We start from the raw sequence: 19,310 nt of genomic DNA on the forward strand, positions 1-19,310 counted from the left end.
GCCCATAGTGAGCGCTTAACAGATGCCGTCATTCAGCGTGGCCCCGGGGGCGCCGCCAGGGGTCGCTGTCGGGGGGCGCCGCGGGCTTTGGGGGCGGCGCTCTAGGCCGGCGTCTCGGTGTCCGCCGGGGCGGAGGCGGGGCCCGGGGGGAGGGGGCGGGGCCGGGGAGGGAGGGGGGGCGGCGCTCTAGGCCCCGCGCCTCGTTGTCCCTCCCGCCGGGAGGCCGGAAGCACATGGCGGCAGCCGGAGGAGCGGAGCAGAGCGGGGCCGGACGGGTCGGGGCCTGCAGCCACCCCTTCCGCGCGCCTTCCCTTCTGCACCCCCAAATCCCTCCCCTCTGCCCCCTCACCGTCTCCATCTTCTTCTCCCCTGTGCCCCCTCACCCCCTTCACCCCTTCTGCTCCCCTGCCCCCCTCACCCCCCAAATCCCTCCCCTGTCCCCCCCACCCCCTCCATCTTCTCCCCTGCTCCCCTCACCCCCCCCAAATCCCTCCCCTGCCCCTCACCCCTCCATCCCCTCCATCCCTCCCTTGCTCCCCTCACCCCCCAGAATCCCTCCCCTGTGCCCCCTCACCCCCTCCATCTTCTCCCCTGCTCCCCTCACCCCCCCCAAATCCCTCCCCTGCCCCTCACCCCTCCCCTGCCCCTCACCCCCCATCCCCTCCATCCCTCCCCTGCTCCCCTCACCCCCCAGAATCCCTCCCCAGTGCCCCCTCACCCCCTCCATCTTCTCCCCTGCTCCCCTCCCTCCCTCCCCCGCCCCCTTCACCTCTTCTCCCCTGCCCCCCTCGCCCCCCCAATCCCTCTCCTGTGCCCCCTCACCCCCTCCATCCCTGCCCTGCGCCCCCCACCTTCTCTATCCCTCCCTTGCCCCCCTCACCCCCAAGTCCCCCTCCTGCCTCCTTCACCCCCTCCCTGCCCTTGCCCCCCACCCCCTCTTCTCCCCTGCCTCACCGCCCTCTCCGATCCCCCTCCTCCGCCCTGCTCACCCCCGACCCCTTTCGCTCCCCCCTCCCACTCACACCCCCCGTCCCCCATCCCCTCTCCCTCCCTCACACCTCCCCAACCATGTGCCTCTGACCTCCATCCCGCCCTCCATCCCTCCCTACCTCCATCCCTCCCTCCCTCCATCCCGCCCTCCATCCCGCCCTCCATCCGACTCTCCTTCCCGCCCTCCCAGGCCGAGGAGAGGATGTCCAGCGACATGGAGCGGCTGCTGATCCAGTTCAAGGATGAGGCGGGCGAGGCCCTGGGCTCCCCCTTCGACGTGCCGCTGGACATCACCCCACAACGCCTGCAGCTCGTCTGCGACGCGCTCCTGCCCCACCAGGTACCGGCCCCGAACCCCTCCGCCTCCTGCGGCCTTCCGGCGCTTAGAACGGTGCTGCGCACGTAGTAAGCGCTTAACGTAACGCCGTCGTTATTAGACGGAGGAGGAAGAGTGGGCTTGGCCTGGGGACAGAGCCCGGGAGTCAGAAGGTCACGGGTTCTAATCCCGGCTCTGCCCCTTGTCTGCTCCGTGACCCCGGGCAAGTCACTTCACTTCTCTGGGCCACAGTCAGGTACCTCATCTATAAAGTGGGGATGAATGTCGCCAGCCCCAAGGGGGAGCGTGGACCGCGTCCAACCTCCTCGGCGTCTCTGAAGTCCGGCGATCGGCACGGAGCTCGGCACGTAGGGGACCTCCCCTTCTGAAAAAAGAAAGGGTCCGGGCGGCCGTCGGAAGTCACCCGAGCCGCCACCGTCGGGGATTCCTCCCGCGGCTCTGTGCGCTGGGACGAGACGGGGGAGATGCGGGCTGTTTCATTCACTCGCTTGTGTTTATTGAGCGCTCGCAAGGGTGCAGGGCACCGGACTAAACGCCTGGGAGAGGACAGGATGCTATAACGGACACATTCCCTCCCCACGACGAGCTTACGGTCTAGAGGGGCAGACAGACGTGAAAAGAAATAAATCAGTGACAGATGGGGACATGAGGAGGTGTGGGGCTGGGAGTCGGGGACGATAGAGAAGGGAGAGGGAGAAGAGGAGAGGGGGGCCTTAGTCCGGGGAGGCCTCTCGGAGGAGATGGGCTTTCAGTAAGGCTTCGAAGGCCGGGGAGAATCATGGCCGGTGGGATTTGAGGCGGGAGGGCGATCCGGGGGACGCGGGCGAGGGGTCGGCGGCGAGACGGAGGCCCGGGGAGAAGGTCGGCGCTAGAGGAGCGGAGCGCGCGGGCCGGGTCGGAGGAGGAGAGCCGGGGGGGGGGGGGGGGGGGGCGAGGGGACGGACCTCTTTAAAGCCGACGGCGAGAAGTTTTCGTTGGATGAGGAGGTGGCCGGAGTCCCTTGAGGAGTGGGGAAGCACGGCCTGAATCCGCAAACCAGCGGGCCTTCCCCACCCTCACCGTCCCCGTCTCCCGAGCGCCCCGGGCCCCCGGCAGACTCTCGCGACCGTAGAGGATCGGCACCCGACGGAGCCTCCCCCGGAGTGCCTGCCGCCGCCTCGACCGCCATGCGGTGCGAACTGTGCCCCGCCACGAGGCGTTCAGACCCCGCCCGCGCCGACCGAACGCCCCCCCCCCCCAACCCCGGGGGGAGAGGAGCGAGGACCGCGCCCCCGTTTTACGGCCCGTTTTCGGAGCCGAAAGCCGGGCGCGAGCTGCCGGAGCTCCCCGTGTCGGGCCCCCGCGAGACGGTCACTAGTTATATTTAGTGAGCGCCTACTGTGCGCAGAGCACCGTACCGAGCGCTTGGGAGAGTGTAGCCGAGCAATACACACCGGACCCGTCCCCCGCCCGCCGCGAGCTCACGGCCTAGAGGGCCGGGGTGTGACATCCGACCCCCCTCCCCCCCCCGCCACCTCCCACCCCAGGAGGAGCCGCCGCCCCTGGCCTTCTACGTGGACGACGCGGAGATCGTGGCCTCTCTGGGGCAGACGCTGGCGGCGCGGCCGGTGGAGACGGAGAAGGTCCTGGACGTGGTCTACCAGCCGCAGGCCGCCTTCCGCGTGCGGGCCGTCACGCGCTGCACCGGCTCGCTGCCGGGCCACGCCGAAGCCGTCATCTCCCTGGCCTTCAGCCCCACCGGAAAGTACGGCCGGGGCCGGGGGGGCGGCGGGGGCGGGCCGGGCCGGGAGGGGGCTGACCCGGGCGTCCCCTCCGCCCCCCCAGGTACCTGGCCAGCGGCTCCGGGGACACCACCGTGCGCTTCTGGGACCTGAACACCGAGACGCCCCTCTACACGGCGCGGGGTGAGTTAGGGGGCCCCCGGGACCCCGGTCCGGGCCCCTCCCGCGCGGACCCGTCATCCCCGCCTCTCGCCCCGACAGGCCACAGGCACTGGGTCCTCAGCGTCGCCTGGTCCCCGGACGGGAAGAAGCTCGCCTCGGGGTGCAAGAACGGCCAGGTGGGCGGACGGGGGACGTGGCGGGGCGGGCCGGGGGGGGGCCGGCGGGCGGCCGGGCCAACGGCCCCACGGCCCCGTCTCCGCAGATATTCCTGTGGGACCCGAGCACGGGCAGGCAGCTGGGCCGAGCGCTGGCCGGACACAGCAAGTGGATCACGAGCCTGTGCTGGGAGCCGCTGCACTCGTAAGTGAGCCGGGGAGGGGGACGGGGCGGCCGGTGGGGGCCGGGGCGCGGGCACGCCCAACCCGCAGCGACCTTCGGGTGGTATTCAGCGAGCGCTTACCGCCGCCGGAGCACCGTGCTGGGCGCTGTAACTATAAGCAGACCCGTTCCCCGCCCACGACGAGCTTTCAGCCCCGGGGGGCGGGGGGACGGACGGGAATAGAAAGAAATGACAGACGTGGACGTGAGCGGCGTGGGGCCGGGAGGGGGGTTGAAGAAAGGGAAGCGGGTTCAGGGCGAAGCGGAAGGGAGCCGGAGGAGAGGGAAGGAGGGAGACCCGGGAACCGGAAAGACCTTCCCGGCAGGAACCCCGAGGCCCGCTACCTGGCCAGCGCCTCCAAGGACGGCAGCGTCCGCCTGTGGGACTCGTCCGCCGGGCGCTGTCACCGCATCCTGACGGGCCACACGCAGGCGGTCACCTGCCTCCGCTGGGGCGGCGACGGGCTGCTCTACTCGGGCTCCCAAGACCGCACCGTCAAAGTCTGGAGGGCGCACGACGTGAGTGGCGGGCGGGCGGGCGGGCGGGGGCCGTGTGGCCGGAGCCCGGACGAACGGCGGCCGACCCTCCCCCTCGGCCCCCAGGGCGTCCTGTGCCGGACCCTGCAGGGCCACGCGCACTGGGTGAACACCCTGGCCCTCAGCACCGACTACGTCCTGCGCACGGCCGCCTTCGAGCCCGCCGACGCCTCCGTCCACCCCCGGGACCCGGGCGGCACCCGTGAGTGGCCCGGCGGGGCGGGGGGTCCGGGAGGAAGGGGGGCGGCGGCCGCATCCGGCCCGGTCCCGCCCCGGGGTCTCCCCTGCGGTCTCGGGGGCCGGGGGGGGGAGGGGGCGGCCCCGGCGGCCGTGACTTCCGTTCCCCCTTCCCCGTGCAGTGCAGGAGTTGAAGCAGAAAGCCCTGGACCGCTACAACCTCGTGCGGGTGAGTGCGCCAGTCGGCGGGCCGGTGGCCTCCCCCCCCCCCCGCCCCCGAGGTGCCCCCGGGCTGACCCGGGCACGCGCCCCCCCCCCCCCCTCCCGCCCCCGCAGGGCCAGGGTCCCGAGCGGCTGGTGTCCGGCTCGGACGACTTCACGCTGTACCTGTGGCTGCCGGGCGAGGACAAGAAGGCCCGGGCCCGGCTGACGGGTCACCAGGCGCTCGTCAACCAGGTGGTCTTCTCCCCCGACACCCGGCTGCTCGCCAGCGCGTCCTTCGACAAGTCCGTCAAGCTCTGGGACGGCCGCACGGGCCGGTGAGTGTCGGCCGGCCCCCGGGTTCCCCCCCTCCCCGCCCCCCCCCGGGGATCGATCGGCGGCTAGAGCCCGGGCCCGGGAGCCCGTCTGCCGCGTGGGCTCGGACGAGTCGCTTCCCTTCTCCGGGCCTCGGTTCCCTCGTCGGGAAAACGGGGGCGAGGACCGGGAGCTCCATCCGGGACGGGGACCGGCCTGATTAGCTCGTACCTACCCCAGGGGCTGAGGAGTAAGCGCTCAACGGAACCCCATCGTTATTTAGCGCCGGCTCTGGGAGACTGTGATAAAACGGAATCAGCAGATAACGATAATGACGACGCCGACGGTGTCTGTCAAGCGCTCACTAGGTGCCGAGCACCGTTGTAAGCGCCGGGGCAGATACAGGGTGATCGGGTTGTCCCACGTGGGGCTCGCGGTCTTTAGCCCCGTTTTACCGATGAGGCCGGGAGAAGCCCGGCGACCGGCCCCGAGTCACCCCGCCGACAAGCGGAGCCGGGATTCGAACCCCCGACCCCCAAGCCCGGGCTCTCTCCGCTAGCCCGCGCCGCTCCTCGGCTCCGTTCCCTGCCCGCGGCGAGCTTGCGGTCCGGGGTCGGGGGGTGGGTGGACCGGGCGGGGCCCCCCCACGGGCGTCGGTCGAGCGCCTCCCGCGTGCCGAGCGCTGTGCTCCGTGCTCGGGAGAGGACGGTGCGGCGATAGGCGCGGATAGGATAGCGGACGCACGCCCTGCCCACGACGAGCTCACAGCCTGGAGACGAGCCGACCGTGTCCCGTCCCCAGGTACCTGACGTCCCTGCGGGGCCACGTGGCGGCCGTGTACCAGGTGGCCTGGTCGGCCGACAGCCGGCTGCTGGTCAGCGGCAGCGGCGACAGCACGCTCAAGGTCTGGGACGTGAAGGCCGGGAAGCTGAGCGCGGACCTCCCCGGACACGCCGACGAGGTGCGGGGGCCGGGACCGCCGACGGGGAGGGGGCGCGGGGAGGGGGCCCGGCCGGCGGAGCTGAGTCGCGGGACCTTCGGCCGGCGCAGGTGTTCGCCGTCGACTGGAGCCCCGACGGCCAGAGGGTGGCGAGCGGCGGGAAGGACAAGTGCCTGCGGATGTGAGTGGTCCCGGGGGCGCGGGGGGCGGCCGGCCGCGCTCGGGGAAAGGGGGAGGAGAGGCCGCGGGTGGCCGGCCCTCACCCCGGCGGCCCTCGTCCCCTTGCCTTGCAGATGGAGGAGGTGACCCCCCCTTCCGGCGGCCTCCGCTCGCCCTCGCCCCCGGTAGAGACCGGGCGGGACGGACCCCGGCCGGGACCCCCCCCCCGTCCCGCCGCGGCCCCGGCGGGGGTCGGGGGGGCCCCGGGGCCGCCCCGCGGGTCGCGCGCCGGGGGAGGCCGCCCACGGGGTGTCCGACGCCGGAGGGCCCGGCGCGTCCGGACCCGGGGAGTCCGGCCCGGGGCCCTCCCGCCCCCTCGTCGTCCGTCGTCGCCTCGCCGACCCCAATAAAAGGCTCCGAGCCGGCCGCCTGCGGGCCGGGGGCCGCGCTTCGGGCCGGACTCGCTCCCGGGCTGGGCCTGCGCTCTCTCCTCGGGGAAACCCGGACGTGTCCCCCCGCTCTCCGGTCCCGCCCCGTCCCTCCCGAGGGACCGCGGGTCGGACACCCCCCTCCCGGCCCCGGGAACGAAGGATCCGGGGCGGGGGGCCGACGGCCCGGGCCCCGAAAGGCGCTTGGATCCGGGCTCCCGGATCGCTCCCCGGGTCCGCGTCGGAGCCTCGGGAATCTGGGAAGCGGGAGCGCCCGGCGAGGGACCGGCGGGCCCCCCCGATGGGCCCGCCCGGGGCGGCAGAGGAGTCCGGGTAGCGAATCGTCCTTTAATGAGCGGTTCCCGGTGGCGCGTCCTCCCCTCGGCCTGCCCGGGGACACCACCTCGGAGCCGGGCGGGGAGGGCGTCCGGGGAGGAAGGGCCGCCCCTCTTCCGGCTCGGGGGGCTGCCGCTCGGGGCCCTTCCCCTCGCCGCCCCCCAGGTGGACGGTCCTTCTCTGCGTCTCCTTGCCCCTCCGCACCGTGACCCGGACGGGGCTCTTCTCGAAGCCTCTCTCGCCCCCGGCCAGGGTGGCAAACTGGGAACGAGCCGAACGGAACCGGCTCGGCCCCCCGCCCCGCGTCCCCCTCCCCGTTCCCCCCGGTTCCGCTCCCGGGGAGCCCTCGCCCGGCCCCCTCCCGCCCCCCCCCCCGCCCCGGCGGGGCCGGGACCCCACCTTGTAGGGGGGGCACCACTCCCCGGCCCCGGCGGTGTTGGCGGCCCGGACGCTGAGGCAGTATCTGGTGCCGGGCCGCAGGTCCACGAGCTTGATGGTGGAGCCCGCGATCTGGTTGAAGACCCAGGGGTCCGGGGCGTCCACGGACCCCACCCCGTCGGGGGTCTCCAGCACACGCAGCATCACCTGGTAGAAACTGACGCGCTGCTTGGCCTCCGGGCCCTCCCAGGTGATCTAGGGGAGAGCGGAGGGAGCGGCTCGGGGCCGCCCCGGGGGGACGGAAACGAGAAGGCGGGAACGACTAGAAAGGCGGAGCGGCCCGGCCCGAAAGCCCGCCGGACCCGTGGCCCCGGGCGAACCGCCGGACCCCTCTTCGGGCCTCGGTCCCCGTCTCCCCCCCCCCCCCCCGGGGGGCCCTAAGAACGGCGCCGTGGGATCGGCGCTTCCTATCGCTGTGTTTACACGCCAGGGACTCCGCTCAGCGCCGGGTACGAGCACGGACACGGTCCCCGTCCCACGTGGGGCTCACCGGTCTCCACCCCCATTTTGCAGATGAGGTGGCTGAGGCCCAGAGAAGTGAGGCGACTGGCCCGAGGTCACCCAGCCGAGAAGGGGCGGAGACGGGCGCTTCTCTGGGCCTCGGTCGCCTCGGCCCTAAAACGGGGATGGAGACCGCGACCCCTACGCGGGACAGGGACTGCGTCCGGCCCGGTGGGCTTGTATCCCCCGCCTCGGTGCTTAGTACGGGGCCCGGCGCAGAGTGGGCGCTTAACAGACGGCGTGATCATCGTCGTCATCGCTAGAACCCTGGCCTTGCCCTCACCGCCCTCGGATTTTGCCCCCTCCCGAGCTCCCGGGAGAGGCGTGGGGGGGGTCACGCGCCCCTCCCCCCCCACCCCCGCCGCCCTCGGGTCGGGGGTCGCACCGTGGCCGTGACGTCGTCGACGGTGTGCTTGTGGACGAAGGGCGCGTCGGGCACCTCCAGGGCCACGGTGGACTCGGAGGGGGTGGAGGTGGTCTCCGTGTCCAGGTCGGCGTCGTCCAGGTCCAGGGGGGCGGGCGGCGGGCGGCGGGCCCGGCGGGAGTGGGGGCAGGAGGAGGGCAGCCCGCCCAGGTCCAGCCGCCCGCCCGGCGAGGCCAGTTTGAGCTCGTGCAGGTGCTGGCGGAAGGCGGCCGAGACCCGGAGGTCGGGCGAGCGGGCGCCCGCCGGCCGGCCGCCCGACAGCGAGGACGTGGCGCCGCTCTCGTCCGAGCTGCCGGTCGAACCGGCGCCGGTCGGATACCTGCGGGGGCGGGAGGGGGTTCGAGGGGGCGGAGGCGGGGGCTCGGGGGAGGGGGACGCGGCGGGGGCTCTCGGAACCGGGGTCCGATCTCTTCGGCCGGGCCCGCGATGGGGTGCGGTGCTGGTTTTCTGGCCCGGAGGCCCCCCCCCCCCCGCCGCCCCCCGCCCTTTCTCCTTGTCGGGCCGAGCGGATGGGAAGATCGGGAGTCAGAGGTCGTGGGTTCGAATGCCAGCTCTGCCACCTGTCAGCCGGGTGACCGTGGGCGGGTCACTTCACTTCTCTGGGCCTCGGTTCCCTCATCTGGAAAATGGGGATGAAGACCGGGAGCCTCACGGGGGGGGCCGACCCGATGACCCCGGATCCGCCCCGGCGCTTAGAACGGTGCTCTGCACGTAGCAAGCGCTTAACAAATGCCAACGTTATTTTTACTATTACCATGTGCTCCCCACCCCTTCCTGGCAGCCCTCCCTGATTTATTTTTTAAAATTGTACTCGCTAAGCGCTCGGCTAGGTGCCGGGCACTACTCCGGGCTCACCTGAGAGGTGTCTCCTGCAAAATGGAGATCGACTGAGCCCCATGGGGGACGGGGACCGTCTTAATAATAATAATAATAATAACAATAATGATAATGACGTTGGTGTCCGTTAAGCGCTTACTACGTGCAGGGCACCGTTCTAAGCGCCGGGGGAGATCCGGGGTCATCGGGTCGTCCCACGTGCGGCTCGCGGTTAATCCCCATTTTCCAGATGAGGTCACTGAGGCCCCGAGAAGTGAAGTGACTCGCCCCCGGTCACCCGGCCGACGAGCGGCAGAGCCGGGAGTCGAACCCGTGACCTCCGACTCCGAAGCCCGGGCTCTTTCCGCTGAGCCACGCCGCTTATCTCCTGATGAGCTTGACTGAGGCCCAGAGAAGTGAGGTCGCTCGGCCGGGGTCACGCAGCAGGGCGGCGGCGGAGCCGGGATCAGAACTCCCGGGCCCGGACCCGTCCCGATTTGACAGAGGACCGTCCGCGTCGCCGACGTGTCCGGTGGCATCGGCGGGCCGGAAGAAGGGCTGTGCGCCTTCCACGTGGGAGGGAGATCATTGGACGGAGTCTAACGGTTGGCGTCCGGCGTGTTGGGGCGACGGGCTGCGCCGGACCCGAGCCCGGGCCGACGGCGTCGCGGACGGCCCCCCGGGGAGGGCCGGCGGCCCCGGCCTCCAAGCGGACCGGACTCGGTTCCCGGCGGAGTCGGGCGGCCCGGGGGGCGCCGGCTCGGCATCGCCCCCGTGCCCCTCCGTCCCATCCCGCCTCTCCTCTGCTCCCTTTTCTTTCCAACGGCAGCCCCCAGCCGCTGCCCCGGGGCCGACGGAGAAGCGGCGGGTCGGAAATCCGCCGCGGCCTAGCCGGGAACGTTCCCGGTCGCCCGGCTCCCCCCTCGGAGGATGACGATAATGTTGGTATCTGTTCAGCGCCCGCTACGTGCAGGGCACCGTTCTAAGCGCCGGGGTAGACACAGGGGAATCGGGTCGTCCCACGTGGGGCTCAGTCTTCATCCCCATTTTACAGATGAGGGGACTGAGGCCCAGAGCAGTGAGGTGACTCGCCCGCAGTCACACAGCCGACGAGTGGCCGGGCTGGGATTCGAACCCACGACCTCTGACTCCAAAGCCCGGGCCCCTTCCACTGAGCCACGCTGCTTCTCAGATGACACCCCCGCCCGTCCACCATGTCGACGCCCATCGAGAGGGGGAGGTCGTGGCATCCGTTGGCCACCTCGGGCCTACCTACAGCGTGGCTCGGTGGAAAGAGCACGGGCTTGGGAGTCAGCGGTCACGAGTTCGAATCCCGGCTCCGCCACGCGTCGGCTTTGTGACCGGGGGCGAGTCACTTCTCTGGGCCTCAGTGCCCTCATCTGTCAAATGGGGATTAACCGTGCGCCTCGCGTGGGACGGCCCGATGACCCCGGATCTCCCCCGGCGCTTAGAACGGTGCTCGGCGCGTAGGAAGCGCCTGACGGATACCGACGTTATCATTGCGACCCGTCGCCTTGCCGAGATTACTAGTGTGAGGATGGTGTTCGTTAAGCGCTTACCGTGCGCCGGGCACCGTACTAAGCCGGGAGCTAAATACGAGGCGATCGGGTTGTCCCACGGGGGGCTCACAGCCTCAATCCCCATTTTCCAGATGAGGTGACCGAGGCCCCGAGGAGCCGAGTGACTGGCCCGAAGTGACCCGTCCGACAGGCGGCGGAGCCGGGATCGGAACCCGCGACTTCGACTCCCAAGCCCGGCCTCTTGGCACCGAGCCCCGCTCCCTCTCCGATGGGGGGGGGGGGGGGACGGGGGCGACTCTTACAGGATCACGGGGTCGTCCTCTTCCCAGATGGTCTCCCTGAAAGGATCTCTGGACGCGCGGCCCCCCCTGCTCCGGCGGTCCTCCGGGGAGTCCTCCCGGCCCCCGGAGGGCTGCCTGGAGGAGCGGGGGGTCGTGCGGGGCCGTGCCCCCGGGCTCCTCTGGAGAGACATTCCTGCCCTCCCGACCCGCAGAGACCCCTCAAGGTGGTGTTGGGGGGGGGGGGGGCTGCAGTGACATCACCACGACGCCCCCCAAGGAGAGCGTCCCCCTTCCCGGTTGGTGGCCGACCAAGATGATGTCACAGTGGGGATGGGGGGGGGGGGGTCCCAGGTGGACCCTCCCCTCCAGCCTGGCATCTCTGAAATGCCCCCCCCCCGGGGCGTCTCGGATGGAGTCGGGGCTAAATCTGGCTCAGTGGAAAGAGCCCGGGCTTGGGAGTCCGGAATCGTGGGTTCGAATGCCGGCTCTGCCACTCGTCAGCCGGGTGACTGTGTTCACTTCTCTGTGCCTCAGTTCCCTCATCTGTACAAGGGGGATTAACTGTGAGCCTCGCGTGGGACGACCCGATGACCCCGGGTCTCCCCCAGCGCTTGGAACGGCGCTCGGCACGTAGGAGGCGCTTAGTGGATACCAACGTTATTGAATCAGCGGTGATGCTGGTATCGGTTAAGCGCCTCCTACGTGCCGAGCGCCGTTCTAAGCGCTGGGGGAGACCCGGGGTGATCGGGTCGGCCCCCGTGAGGCTCACGGTCTTCATCCCCTTTTTCCGGATGAGGGAACCGAGGCACCGAGGAGTGACTCGCCCGCAGTCACGGCTGACGAGTGGCCGAGGCGGGATTCGAACCCACGCCCTCTGACTCCCAAGCCCGGGCTCTTTCCACTGAGCTACGCCGAGAAATAATATCGCTGCGGCCCAGGCAGCGTAGAAACGGCCTCTCCGAGCACCCGCTAGATACGACTGCTCGGTTGCCGCTCTGTGCACCGGTAAGCTCGTGGAAGAGTGTGATCCGGCGCTTAGTACGGTGTCCGGCCTGTAGTAAGCGCTTAAATGCCGGGATGACCCAACACGGTCCCTGCCCACGGGGAGCGTACAGACCGACTCGCCCGCACGAGAGAGTCCGTCCGCAGCCGAACCGATCGCCGTGGGGTGGACCGAGGGGGGACGGGCCCGGGAGCCGGAGGGTCATGGGTTCTAATCCCGGCCCCTCCACCTGCCCGCTGCGGGGAAGCAACGTGGCTCCGTGGAAAGAGGCCGGGCTTCGGTGTCAGAGGTCACGGGGTCGGCTCCCCGGCTCTGCCGCCCGTCGGCTGGGTGACCGTGGGCGAGTCGCTTCACTTCTCTGGGCCTCGGCGACCTCATCTGGAAAATGGGCATTAAAACCGCGAGCCCCACGTGGGACGATCCGATCACCCTGTATCCCCCCCAGCGCTTTGCACCTAGTAAGCGCTTAGCAGATACCACCCTCATTATTCTCCGAGCCTCCGTCACCCCACCTGGAAAATGGGGATGGAGAGCGTGAGCTCCGCGTGGGTCGGGCACCGTGTCCGACCCCATTTGCCGGTGTGTGGGACGGGGCCCGGCCCGTAGCAAGCGCTTAACAAATACCCAAAGATGGCAGACCCTGCCCTTGGGGCACCCAGCCCGGGGGGAGGGGAGGGGAGGCGCGGTTGGCTCGATGACCTTGTGCCATTACCGTCCAAACAGAACGCGAGAGACCACCGTACTAAACGCCGGGGCCGGAACGACCACCCGTGTTGTACTGAACGTTCCCTGCCCCCGGAGAGCTGAGAGTTTAATCATCTCCCCGGGGCGCTGTACTGAACGCTCGGGAGAGCGCAATCGACGGACGCAGTCCTGCCCACAACGAGCTCGCGGTTTAGGTCGGGGCGACGGGCATCGATATGAAGAAATAAAACCTACGCACGGCACCTAGAACGACGCTTAGCGTACGGTAAGCCCTTGAATACCGTGATTAATAACAAGGTCGGGATTCGTTAAGCGCTTACTGGGTGCAAAGCACCGTTCTGAGCGCTCTGGGGAGAGACCGGGTCATCGGGTTATCCCTCGCGAGGCTCACGGGCCTCGTCCCGATTTTATAGGCGAGGCAACCGAGGCCCAGAGAAGTGAAGTGACTCGCCCACAGTCACACGGCTGCCAAGGGGCGGAGCCGGAATTCGAACCCATGACCTGGGACTCCCAAGTCCGGCCTCTTTCCACTGAGCCACCCTGCTTCGCTAGTCTCTCTCTGTAATTCTGATTACAGGCGCGTGCCCACGGGCTGTGGGGCTGGGAGGGAGGATGAGAAGCAGCGTGGCTCAGTGGAAAGAGCCCGGGCTTCGGAGTCAGGGGTCATGAGTTCGAATCCCAGCTCTGCCACTTGTCGGCCGTGTGACCGTGGGCAAGTCACTTCTCTGTGCCTCAGTCCCCTCATCTGTCCAACGGGGATGAAGACCGGGAGCCCCACGGGGGACGACCCGATTCCCCCGTGTCTCCCCCGGCGCTTAGAACGGCGCTCTGCACGTAGTAAGCGCTTGACAGATACCGACGTCGTTATTATTACTATTATTATTATGAACGAAGGCGCAAGTAAGAGCGGGGCAGAAGGGAGTGGGAGGAGAGGAGGGCGCAGGCGGGGAAGGCTTCTCGGAGGAGCTGGGCCTTGGATCAGGTTTCGAAGCGGGAGAGCAATCCGTGTCCATGAGGATGGAGGGTGACATAAAGCCACGCATATGAAGAAATCGATAATAATGGTATCTGTTAAGCGCCTACTAGGTGCCGAGCACTGTTCTAAGCGCTGGGGGAGATCCAGGGCCATCGGGTCGTCCCCCGGGAGGCTCACGGTTAAGGTCTATTTTCCAGAGGAGGGAACTGAGGCCCAGAGAAGTGAAGTGACTCGCCCCCGGTCACCCAGCCCACAGGTGGCAGAGGCGGGATTCGAACCCATGACCTCTGACTCCCAAGCCCGGGCGCTTTCCACTGAGCCACGCCGAGATCTATACCGCAGAACAATAAACCCCCCCCCCCCCAAGCGTTTAGCACGGGGTAAGAGTTCGATAAGCGCGACCGACCGCGAGTACTCCGGCCGGCCTCCGGCCTCCCGTTTCCCCCCGGGAAAGGGAGGGCCCGCGGATCCTTGGCAGGATCGTCCGTCTTTACGGGTGTATCGTATTCTCCCCCACGCTTAGCCCAGTGCTCTGCGCACAGCGCGGGCACAGTGGGAGTCAGAGGCCAAGGGTTCGGATCCCGCCTCTGCCACCTGTGGGCTGGGTGACCGTGGGCGAGTCACTTCACTTCTCTGGGCCTCAGTTCCCTCCTCTGGAAAACGGGGGTGAAGACCGGGAGCCTCACGGGGGACGACGTGATGACCCTGGACCCCCCCCCGGCGCTTAGAACGGCGCTCTGCGCATCGTAAGCGCTTACCCAACGCCGCCGTTATCATTACTGTTGTTGTTAATCCGTGGCTCAGGGGGAAGAGCACGGGCTTTGGAGTCAGAGATCATGGGTTCGGATCCCGGCCCCGCCACCCGTCAGCTCTGTGACCCTGGGCCAGTCGCTTCCCTTCTCTGGGGCCTCAGTTCCCTCATCTGGAAAATGGGGACGGAGACCGGGAGCCCCACGTGGGACGACCCGATTCCCCCGGGTCTCCCCCAGCGCTTGGAACGGCGCCCTGCACATAGTCGGCGCTTAACAGGTACCGACGTTATGATGATGACGGTTAGGAATAGAACAGCTCGCACTCGAGGGGAGGGGGCGTCCCCCGCCCGGCCGCCAGGTGGCGGTAGAGGCCCAGCCAACCTCGTGGGCCCCGAAGCGGGGGGGGGAGGGGGACCGGAAGCGGAAGTGACGTAGGGCGGCAGGAGCAGGGGGGCAAAACCCAGTGGGGGGGGCAGCCCCTCGCCACCCTCGACGCCGGCGCGGCTCGGCTGCTAATAATAGCAATAATAAGGGTATCTGTTAAGCGCTTACTACGTGCCAGACACTGTGCTAAGCGCCGGGGGAAGGGGGCGAGCAGATGGGGTGGGGCCCTGGCCCCCCCTCCCCATTTTGCAGACGAGGGAACTGAGGGCGGGAGAAGAAGAAGAACTGCACCATTTGTTAAGCGCTGACTGTGTGCTAAGCGCTGGGGGAGATGCAGGGTGGTCGGGTTGCTTTTCTCAATCCCCACTTTTCCAGAGGAGGGAAAAGCGAGGCCCAGAGAAGAATAATGTGGGGATCGGTGAAGCGCTTACTAGGTGCCGAGCACCGTTCTAAGCGCCGGGGGCGGGGGGGGGGGGGGATGCGGGGTCATCGGGTCGGCCCACGGGAGGCTCACGGTTCATCCCCATTTTACAGAGGAGATCACTGAGGCCCAGAGAAGTGAAGCGACTGGCCCAAGGTCACCCAGCAGACGGGGCGGAGGAGGGATCAGAACCCACGACCTCCGGCTCCCCAGCCCGGCCTCTCGCCGCCGCTTCTGCAAGCGACTCACCCCAGGTCCCGGCGGCAGACGGGGGGCGGGATTGGCACCCGGGTCCTCGTGCCTCCTCCCGGGCCCTTGGCCGCCGTTCCTGGAGGATTTAGGGGGTGCGGGAGGAAAGAGGGAAATACGAATGAGGTCGGGCGTCAGCCCCTTTAGGGGGGGAGGGCAGAGACCTGCCCACACGAGGGGGCGCCCGCGGGGAGAGGGGCGGCACCACCTCTCGGCTGCCCTCCGTCCTCTTCGCCTGCCGCTCGTTCCCACCCGGACAGCCCCCCCAGCCTCCAGAGCGGCCCCCCGGGGCGGGGAGGGGTCCGCGCCCCCGACCGCCCTAGGGGCGTCGGCGAGGGAGCGACCCCGTGCCCCCGGCCCGCTTCCTTCCAGGACGACCATGGCGGCCCTGCGGGCGGGGCTGTGCCCGGGCCTCACCGACCGCTCCGTCCGCCTCCTCAGGGAGCACGGCATCAGGACGGGTAAGGCCGGGGCGGCGGGCGGTCGAGGGGGCGCCGGGGGGGGCGGGCCGGGGCCCGCGGACCCTCCCCGCTCCGAGAGTCGACGCGCGTGTCCGTCCGTCCGTCCCGCGGACAGTGGTGGACTTGGTGTCGGCCCGCCTGGAGGAGGTGTCCCGGAGGTGCGGCCTGTCCTACAAGGTGAGGAAGCCGGAGGGGGCGCGGGGGCGAGGGGCGTCTCCCGCCGCCCCGTCCGACCCCCCCCCCCGGCTCGCCGGATGCCCGCTCTTGCCCGCAGGCCCTGGTGGCGGCGAGGCGCGTGCTGCTGGCCCAGTTCTCGGCCCTGCCCCTGAGCGGGGCGGACGTCTACGAGGAGCTGGCGGAGACCACCGCCATCCTGCCCACGGGCCTCCCGGGGTACGTGCCGGGCGCCCCGCCGCGGAACGGGGAGAGAGGCGGGGCAGGGCCCGGGGCGACCGGCCCCCCCGGTCCGGCCCCCGGGGATCGGGCGCGGGGCGGGCGGGAGGCGGCGGCCGCCGCCGCCTCCCCCCCGACCCCCCGACCGACGCCGCGCTCGGTCCCCAGCCTGGACCGGCTTCTGGACTCGGGCCTGTACACCGGAGAGGTGGCCGAGCTCACCGGAGCCCCCGGCAGCGGCAAGACGCAGGTGGGCGCCGGCCGGGGGGCGGGGCGGGGCGGGTCCGCCGGCCGGGGGTCCGGGCGAGCGGCGGGGGCGACGGTCCCCTCCGACGCCCCCTCCGCCCCTCTCCCCAGGTGTGCCTGTGCGCGGCGGCCAGCGTGGCCCACGGCCTGGGCCGGAACGTCCTCTTCCTGGACTCGACGGGCGGCTTCACGGCCGCCCGGCTCCTCCAGCTGCTGCGGGCCCGGACCCGGGATGAAGAGGAGCAGGTCCCGGGGGCGGGCGGGGGCGGGCGGAGGGTCCCCGGGGGCCGAGGAGACCCCCTCCGGGGACCGACGAGACCCCCCCTTCCCCGCCCTCCCTCCCTCCAGGCGGGGGCTCTGCGGCGGATTCGGGTGGAGCGGTCGTTCGACGCCTTCGGGGTGCTGGACGCCCTCCAGGACCTGCGGGGCAGCTTCTCTCGGCAGGTGGGCCCAGCCCCCCCCCCCCCCCGGGGCCGCCGAGGCGGGGGGCGTCGGCGGGAGGGGAGGCCGCCACCGGCCCCGGGCCCCCTCGGGGAGAGCCGGCGGGGTCCACGGCCCCCGGACGGCCGGGGAGCTTCCGTCCCGAAGGCGGGGAGAGGGACGGACGGAGGGAACCGACTCGCCCTCCGCGTCCACCCCCCCTCGCCCTCCGCGAGCCGCGGGAAGCGGCTGGAGCCGCCGATGGGAGCAGCGCGGCTCGGTGGAAAGATCCCGGGCTGGGGAGTCGGAGGTCACGGGTTCGAATCCCGGCTCTGCCACCCGTCGGCTGTCTGACTTGGGGCAAGTCACTTCTCGGGGCCTCAGTGAGCTCCTCTGTAAAATGGGGATTAACTGTGAGCCTCACGCGGGACGACCTGATGACCCCGTGTCTCCCCCAGCGCTCAGAACGGTGCTCTGCACGTAGTAAGCGCTTAACGGATACAGACGTCGTTATTGTAAGACATACGGTAATAATCACGGTCCCCGTGAGGCGGTCCCTAAGCGCCGGGGCGCCGTCCCACTTAGCCGTCACGCCCTTTAACGTCGAGTCCGGGGGTCACCCCCGCCCCCGGCCCGGGGAGGCCCGGCCCCCCGCCCCGCCGCTCCTTCCCCGGGTGGGGAGGTGGGGCGGGGCCGGCGCGGGAGCGCCGTCCGCGCGTTAAGCGCCCGGAGACGTCCGACGGGTCGCCGCCCTCTGCGGGGCGCGGCGGCCGGTGCCCTCCGCCCGCCCCGGGGGGGGCGCCCGGTGAGGCTCAGCGCCGCCTCTCGGGCTCCCGCCCGGTGTCGCAGGGGACGGGCGCCCCGGGCCCGGTGAAGATGCTGGTGCTGGATTCCGTCTCGGCCGTCATCTCCCCGCTCCTGGGGGGCCGACAGAGCGAAGGTGAGCGGGGCCGGCCGGGCGCTCACCGGGGCCCCGGGGAGGCCCCGCCCCCTGACCGGCGACCCCCTGACCTCTAGGTTTGGCCGTGATGACGCAGCTGGCCCGGGAGCTGAAGACCCTGGCCCGGGAGTTCGGCCTGGCCGTGGTGGTGAGCGGGCCGGGCGGGCCGGGGGGAGAGGCCGGGGGCGGGTCCGTCCCCGTCCCCGGCGGACCGACCGCCGGCCCGACCTCCGCCCCTCTCAGGTGACCAACCACTTGACCAGAGACAGAGAGACGGGGCGGTCGCGGCCGGGGCTGGGCCGCTCCTGGAGCTTCGTGCCCAGCACCCGGGTGGTCCTGGAGGGGGCCGGTCCCCGGCGGACGGCCCGCCTCGCCAAGTCGCCGCGTCAGGTGGGCCGCGCTCGGGGCCGGGGGAGAGGGGATCCCGGCCCGCCCGCCCGCGAGGGAGGGAGGGAGGGAGGGAGGCGCTCCGCGCTGGGAGAAGAGGCGCGGGCGGGAGCGGGGCCGCCGCCCGGGCGGGGAGCGGGCGGCGGAGGCCGGGGGTCGCGGCCGCATCCTCCCCGAGCTCTCCGCCACATCCCGGTGTGGCCCCCTCTCCTCTCGGGGCCTCGGTCTCCCCCCCCCGAACCGGGGGGAGGACGCCCGGCCCCCACCGACCGCCTCTCCCCCTCCCCCCGCCAGCCAACGGGCATCCAGGAGGCGCTGGATCTGGAGACCTGGGGGAGCCCGGCAACGAGCCCGTCGCCGGAGGGTTCCTGAAGGCCGGGGGGCGGATCGCGCGGCCGCCCCCCCGAGGGCTCCGATCGGGAGGGACCCGGGGGCCGCGGCGACCGGGGGGGTTCGGTTCCAGAAGGGCGAGCGGGAAGCCCGGGGGACTCGGTCCTCGCGGGCCGTCTTCCCCGGCCCCCGGCCCCCGGCCCCGAAACCGAGTCGGGAGGGGGACGGTGAAAGGGATCTGGGGTCCCCCGGATGGGTTTGGCCGGCGTCTCCGGGGCCTTCCCGCTGGGATCGGGCCTCGGGGCCGGGTCCCCGGTGGAAAGCCGGAACGGTCCCGCGCTCCCGGGGTAGGATCCCGCAGGAGGGATGGCTATGGGCCGCTCCTTGGCCGGGCGGGGGAGATGCGCGGGCGTGCGTGGACGCGTCCGGGCCGGAAGCCAAGAACTGCGTCCCCCCCGTCCGTGGCGAAGAGGAAGCCGGGCACGAGAACCCCCCTCCCCGGGGCGGCCACCAGCTCCCTCCGCCGCCCTCCCCCCGCTGAGGGGGCGGGATGGGGGGAGGGTCTCCTCCGGGACGCGCCGGTCCCGCCGAAAACAACGCTGCCGCGCCCCCCGATCCTCACCGCCGTTTGGCGCCGACTCGGTCCCGCCGGCCGGGCCCCCGCCGACCTCTCCCAAGCGCGGCGGGCGTCCCGCGGGGCCCGCGGACCCAGTCGCCGCCGACCCTCGGCCCGAGTCGGGGTGCGGGAAGGTCCGGCCGGGGCCGGGGGTCCCGGCCGGTGTCCTCCGTCCCCCCGGCGCCCCGCCGGCCCCCAGGCGAGGGACCCCCTCGGACCCCAGACCGGCCCGCGGAGGGGGCAGAGACCCGTCCCCTGCACGGTCTCGTTTTTGGAAGCGATCTGTGCCCCGGCGACGAGACCGCGCGCTCTCTGAACGGCGATTAAACGCAAATTTAAAGCCAA

At 71.0% G+C, this 19,310-nt stretch overlaps 3 protein-coding genes and 1 long non-coding RNA gene across 5 annotated transcripts; 3 read left to right on the forward strand and 1 right to left on the reverse strand.

Annotated features, from left to right (window-relative positions):
• The first annotated feature begins 212 nt into the window (after positions 1-212).
• Positions 213-6,143, forward strand: NLE1 (notchless homolog 1). Its single transcript, XM_029082409.2, has 13 exons — positions 213-275; positions 1,181-1,330; positions 2,854-3,071; positions 3,152-3,231; positions 3,310-3,386; positions 3,473-3,570; positions 3,915-4,107; positions 4,192-4,327; positions 4,485-4,531; positions 4,639-4,841; positions 5,620-5,779; positions 5,869-5,939; positions 6,052-6,143. The coding sequence occupies exons 1-13, from the start codon at positions 234-236 to the stop codon at positions 6,062-6,064; spliced, it is 1,488 nt and encodes a 495-aa protein (XP_028938242.2). The 5' UTR covers positions 213-233; the 3' UTR covers positions 6,065-6,143.
• Positions 6,144-6,679: 536 nt separating this feature from the next.
• Positions 6,680-10,899, reverse strand: FNDC8 (fibronectin type III domain containing 8). Its single transcript, XM_029082418.2, has 4 exons — positions 10,704-10,899; positions 8,006-8,363; positions 7,081-7,314; positions 6,680-6,942 (listed from the first exon to the last, which is right to left on the reverse strand). Exons 1-4 carry the CDS (start codon positions 10,871-10,873, stop codon positions 6,694-6,696), a joined length of 1,011 nt encoding a protein of 336 aa, XP_028938251.2. The 5' UTR covers positions 10,874-10,899; the 3' UTR covers positions 6,680-6,693.
• Positions 10,900-11,519: 620 nt separating this feature from the next.
• LOC120638942 lies at positions 11,520-15,076 on the forward strand. Its single transcript, XR_005660998.1, has 3 exons — positions 11,520-11,687; positions 12,409-12,655; positions 15,037-15,076. It is a non-coding gene; the product is annotated as an uncharacterized LOC120638942 (long non-coding RNA).
• RAD51D (RAD51 paralog D) lies at positions 15,071-19,310 on the forward strand. Of its 2 annotated transcripts, XM_029082416.1 has the most exons (12): positions 15,071-15,177; positions 15,545-15,633; positions 15,749-15,810; positions 15,908-16,026; positions 16,195-16,276; positions 16,384-16,518; positions 16,621-16,716; positions 17,151-17,219; positions 17,542-17,632; positions 17,710-17,780; positions 17,876-18,022; positions 18,314-19,310. In XM_029082416.1, the coding sequence occupies exons 2-12, from the start codon at positions 15,552-15,554 to the stop codon at positions 18,389-18,391; spliced, it is 1,032 nt and encodes a 343-aa protein (XP_028938249.1). In that variant the 5' UTR covers positions 15,071-15,177; positions 15,545-15,551; the 3' UTR covers positions 18,392-19,310. The 2 variants fall into 2 exon arrangements, with proteins under 2 accessions (XP_028938249.1, XP_028938250.1); XM_029082417.1 differs by lacking the exon at positions 17,151-17,219.

The sequence above is a fragment of the Ornithorhynchus anatinus genome, chromosome 17, assembly GCF_004115215.2.
Source record: "Ornithorhynchus anatinus isolate Pmale09 chromosome 17, mOrnAna1.pri.v4, whole genome shotgun sequence".
Taxonomy (NCBI): domain Eukaryota; kingdom Metazoa; phylum Chordata; class Mammalia; order Monotremata; family Ornithorhynchidae; genus Ornithorhynchus; species Ornithorhynchus anatinus.